A 4,695-nucleotide genomic window follows, 5' to 3' on the forward strand; every position below is an offset into this window, starting at 1 on the left:
AGAGATTGCTGTTGAAAGACAATGTACATAAGGAATGCCATGTTTTCCTCAAGCACTCTACACTTTGTGGTGTGCAAGTTACAACTGAATTTATATTCCTCAGGCAGGCTGTCAAACCTTCTATTCACATGATACCTCAGCTTCTCAATGGAGACAATATGATTTAAATGCACAAAAACCTTTTCACCTTCCACAATCCTTCCTGCCTCTGTCAGTTGTTTGAAGGTATCCCAATGGTCTGAAAGGAAATCTCTGTGATGGTCCAAAAGAGAGCTCATAGTGAACTCCCTGTTGAAAATACTGTGGTATATGTGGAAGTTCCTTTGAGCCTTGCACTTGTGAAGAAAGTCAAATAGGAGCAAATCTGGAGATTTGTCCTCTTCTGGTTCCCTTTGTTTTGAAAGGGAAGACTCACCTTTCTGCTCTAGTCTCTTGCTTTTGCCTGAAGCAAAATTTATATAACATGAATTCTATATGCTCACATATGCAATCAGATAAAGTATAGGATATCACCAAACAAAACTCTTCATCAGCACACATGAATCACCTGGTGATTGCTGTGGTCTGAGTATAGCAGCAGAGAAGTCCAACTTCCTCTTGAAAGGAGGGGCCTGAGGATCAACTGTTCCAAAGCAGAAACATTTCTCATCATCAAGAAAGACATCTCCATGGACATAGAAAGCAAAACAATGAGCAAACAGTAAAAACCAAAAGAGACACAAGACTTTGCAACAAAACGCGATGCAGACCCATTTGAAAAATGTAAAGTGCTCTCCTCGCATTTTGTTGCAAATTTTGAATTTCTACTGACATCCATTTCCAATCAAATGTTAGGGATATCTAACAATGTTCAGGACAGTAAATGATGCAAGGAGGAATTCCCCAGTGCAAAAGAGATTAAAAGAAGGAGAAAAAATAAAAACCAGAACAAATATCAGAATTTGCAGCAAAACGCGATTTGGAGCATTTGGAAAACATAAACCTCTCTAATCGCATTTTGTTGCAAAATTCTAAATCCTACTCATATCCATCTCTAATCAAATCCTAGGGTGAGCTGCCAGATTTCTAGGCACTGAGATTTAAGAATTCTACAGATGGAAGAAATATATGTCAGAAAACATTGGAAATGGTATAGATCTCTGACCTTTCTTTTCCTCTTCCATACTGATGGAATAGCCCTGGAGATTGTCCTGCTCTCTTCCAAAACTGAGCTGTAGCACTGGTAACCTGGAGATCTGGTAATGGTAGTAGTCTTCAGACAGGTTGCAGAGTGGATGGAGTGTGTTGGGTAGAAAGTGGTCAAAGTGGGAGAGAAGAGGATGATGGGAGGGTGCTGGCAGGGATGGAATACGGGGAGGGAAAAGTGTTAATGGATCTAATTATGAAATCATGATTGGCACAAGTTCCAAGGCAAAAAGTGACCCATAAATTTCAAATCCCAAAAGATTTGGTGGGACCCACACGTGTTAAAAAACGACTATATCTCACACGTGTGGTATTAATAACTCCATTATTTGTATTTTGTAATAATCTACTCTCCTAACTCAGTTCTCTTGCATCTCTACCTCCCTACTCCACACCATCAGCATCCAGACCAGCAGCAGCAGAGGTTCACACCCAGCACAGGATACTCATCATCAGCACAGAACACTTGCAGATAGCTTCCAGGTTAGTAAGAAAATCTTTTTCCTCTCCTTCTTGTTTAATAGTATATTAGGGTAAGGAATTGATTGATGTGATGTAGGTTACATATTATGATAAATATTATATGCATTTTTTAGATTTTCTCCACTGCATGTAGAAGCAGGAAGACTTTTTATTTGGCCCTGTTGAATGAAGTTTGGTCACTTCTTGATGTCCATAGGCTCAATCTATGTTGCACCAAGCTGCATACACACTGAAATGACTAAAGGCATGCTGAAGTATGTTGTCTCTAGAATTTGCAGCAAAACGCGAGGAAAGGATTTTAGAAATCTCAAAATAGTGCAAATCGCATTTTGTTGCAGATTTTAAAATGCTTCTTTATCCACCCATTTCAGGCCTGCATAGCTCTTCTATAAACACAATACATATTGTTTGTAGTTGGAAAGATAGAGAATTCATCATATGAATGCAAAAGCATGTTGTTTCAAGCATTTGCAGAAAAACGCGATTCTGAGCTGTTACAAATTTCAAATCTTCATAATCGCCTTTTGTTGCAAATTGTTCAATTTTGCTTCATCCAAGTTGTCATCACCTTCTTTAATCATTCTATGTTCTCCATGTTTCTTATCTTTTACTATTGCTTTGTATGGACCTTTTCAGAGTGATGGCAAGAACCAAGGCAACTGCAAGGAGGTCTGGCAAGGGGCCAGGGCTTGCAGCAGCAGCAGCTGGGGCTGATGTCAAGGAATCTAGTGTGCCTACAAAAGGAAGAGTTGCACATGGCAGGAAGGGGAAGCCAATGAGCATGCTACAGCAAAAGTCCAAGAGGTTAAAGCATTCTGCTGGTGTGCTAAAGGAGATCAGGAAACAGCAAAAAGCTATAGGCTTTGCAATCCCCAAGGCACCTTTTCAGAGGCTAGTGAGAGAAATCTGTGATAGCTGGCACCTTGGTTTCAGGTGGAACAGGACTGCCATTCTTTCCTTACAGGAAATGGCAGAGGATTACCTGGAGAAGTACTTTGAAGATGCAATGCTTGTAGCAGCCCATGCTCACAGGGTAACTCTGATGGCCAAGGACTTCAACACATTGTCCAGAGTGAGGTGGAGGTATGACAAGCTGGTCCATCCTGTGGAATGGCAGGACATTAAAATGAGAGACATATTATTAATTCCACCTACAAGGAAATTGAAGGCAGACAAGGTGAAGGTTGTTGAAGTGACCCACTCAATGAGCACCAGAGGGAAAGCTGCTTATGAGGAGTCACTGAAGCAGCAAATAAAGGAATCCAAGTCTGCTATAAATGTGGAGACTGTACAGATGGAGCTACAGATACAGAGAAGGTTGCAGGAGCTGGGCCCTAACATAGTTGTCCATATTGAAGATGATTTTTCAGAGAATAATTTTGACTTGACAAGAGCATGCTTGGCAGCATTGGCTCATAAGAATGAGTATTGCTCAGATACTATCATTCTTGCAATGCTCTAGTAAGTGTCTTTTATTTTACATTTGTTTGCAAAACAATCCTTATTGTACCTCCTCCCTTACACCTTACCTTAATTATTGTTTTGTCCAATGTAGCATGATGAGAAGCTGGCTGAACCATGCTGTACAGCATACAGTTTATATTATTGATCCTGCAATTTCCTTCAAGTTAAGAGATCCAAAGGAAACTCCCATGGATATTTCCAATTGGTTCAGACACTGTGATTTTGATCATGTTGATATTTTGCTACTTCCATACCATAACAAGTATGTGTGTGGCTGCTTCTTTTGGGATTTTCCTTCAAGATTGAGTACTCTTGTAGCCTTTGATTTCTTAATGCTTTTTTCCTTATGCAGTGACCACTGGAGCTTTGCTTCTATTGACATCCAGCAGAAGCAATGCTTTTTATTCAACTCTCTTAGAAACACACACAGAGAGGTTAAATTGTAAGTGGTTTGTGTGCTATTTTTAACTTTAAACTTCATTATTTGGATTTAATGCAAACTAACTGAATTATATGTATTGCAGTTGTATTAGAAGACTTCTAGATGCATTGGATCAGTGTCCTCCTAATGTCAATCTTTTGGATTCAATAGAGCCAATAGATTTAGAGGTAGAAAGTTGCTCCCTCTACTGATGTCTATTTCATGCTATGCCTTTGAACTTATTGAATAATTTTATTTTGTTCAGACATTAACAGTTTCTAACATATCTTTCCAACTATCCAGACACCACAACAAGATGATTCAAGTAGCTGTGGTGGCTGGAGAGTGCTGATTAGTGCCAAATATATACTTTCAAGCTATTTTGAGATAAGACAGCCAGAGCTTGTAAGAAAAAATAATTTTCATTTAGCTTCAAAAAATTTGATATTGGTACAAAGTGTTCTAAATCATCATATCTCATTGCAGATGAGAGAAGATAGCTTCAACTCGAGCTACGTGTATAGTTTCAGAGCTGATATAATTTGGAAGTTTTTGAAGTATGCCTTCCCCAAACCTATTGTACCAGCTACTGTCGAGTTAGGTGAGAGCTCTAAAGTCCGAGAAGGTGTCATACACCTTGATGACACAGATGATGCAGATGTGGTGCCACAAGAACAAGGACCTAGTGCTGATGAGGAGAAGCCACAAGAACAAGGACCTGTTGCTGCTGATGTTATTGAGGAAATGATGGAGCAACAGCAAACAGATGCTCCAAGGGTAGTAGAGGAGACAATGGAGCAGCACCAAGAGACTGTACACGACAAGATGGAGCAACAGAAAGTAGATTCTCCAAATAAAGATGATACGGTGAGGTTGGACCATGTAGAGCAGCCTCTAGATCAACCTGTAGATAAATAGAAAATTGTTGTCAAGAATATGTTCTACATATGTAATTAAACACTTCTGTACAGAATTTTACATTTCTGAATATAATACCTTTGTTTATGGAGTCTGTGTTATCTCAATTTTAAAATTTTCAATGTCTTTGCATTTTATTGATCTCTCTCTTCTTTTGAGCACCTGCAATAAAGCAATATGAAACAATAGGGTAAAGTAAACTAATAGCAGTGCTTAATGAGACT

General features: G+C 39.1%; 1 protein-coding gene across 1 annotated transcript; it reads left to right on the forward strand.

Moving 5' to 3' along the window:
• The first annotated feature begins 3,415 nt into the window (after positions 1–3,415).
• On the forward strand, positions 3,416–4,471 carry LOC147609999 (uncharacterized). The gene is made up of 3 exons (XM_086787239.1): positions 3,416–3,741; positions 3,857–3,958; positions 4,040–4,471. Exons 1-3 carry the CDS (start codon positions 3,646–3,648, stop codon positions 4,469–4,471), a joined length of 630 nt encoding a protein of 209 aa, XP_086643365.1. The 5' UTR covers positions 3,416–3,645.
• Positions 4,472–4,695: the final 224 nt, after the last annotated feature.

This window comes from Cibotium barometz, chromosome 50 (assembly GCF_041138505.1).
Source record: "Cibotium barometz isolate CiBa-2024 chromosome 50, ASM4113850v1, whole genome shotgun sequence".
Taxonomy (NCBI): Eukaryota; Viridiplantae; Streptophyta; class Polypodiopsida; order Cyatheales; family Cibotiaceae; genus Cibotium; species Cibotium barometz.

Bases quoted from the DNA above. Each gene is read 5' to 3' on its own strand.
- LOC147609999 (XM_086787239.1), top strand. From the start codon at position 3,646: ATGTATTGCAGTTGTATTAGAAGACTTCTAGATGCATTGGATCAGTGT. The intron at 3,742-3,856 runs GTAGAAAGTTGC...CCAACTATCCAG, and splicing joins TAGAGCCAATAGATTTAGAG to ACACCACAACAAGATGATTC. The intron at 3,959-4,039 runs GTAAGAAAAAAT...ATCTCATTGCAG, and splicing joins AGATAAGACAGCCAGAGCTT to ATGAGAGAAGATAGCTTCAA.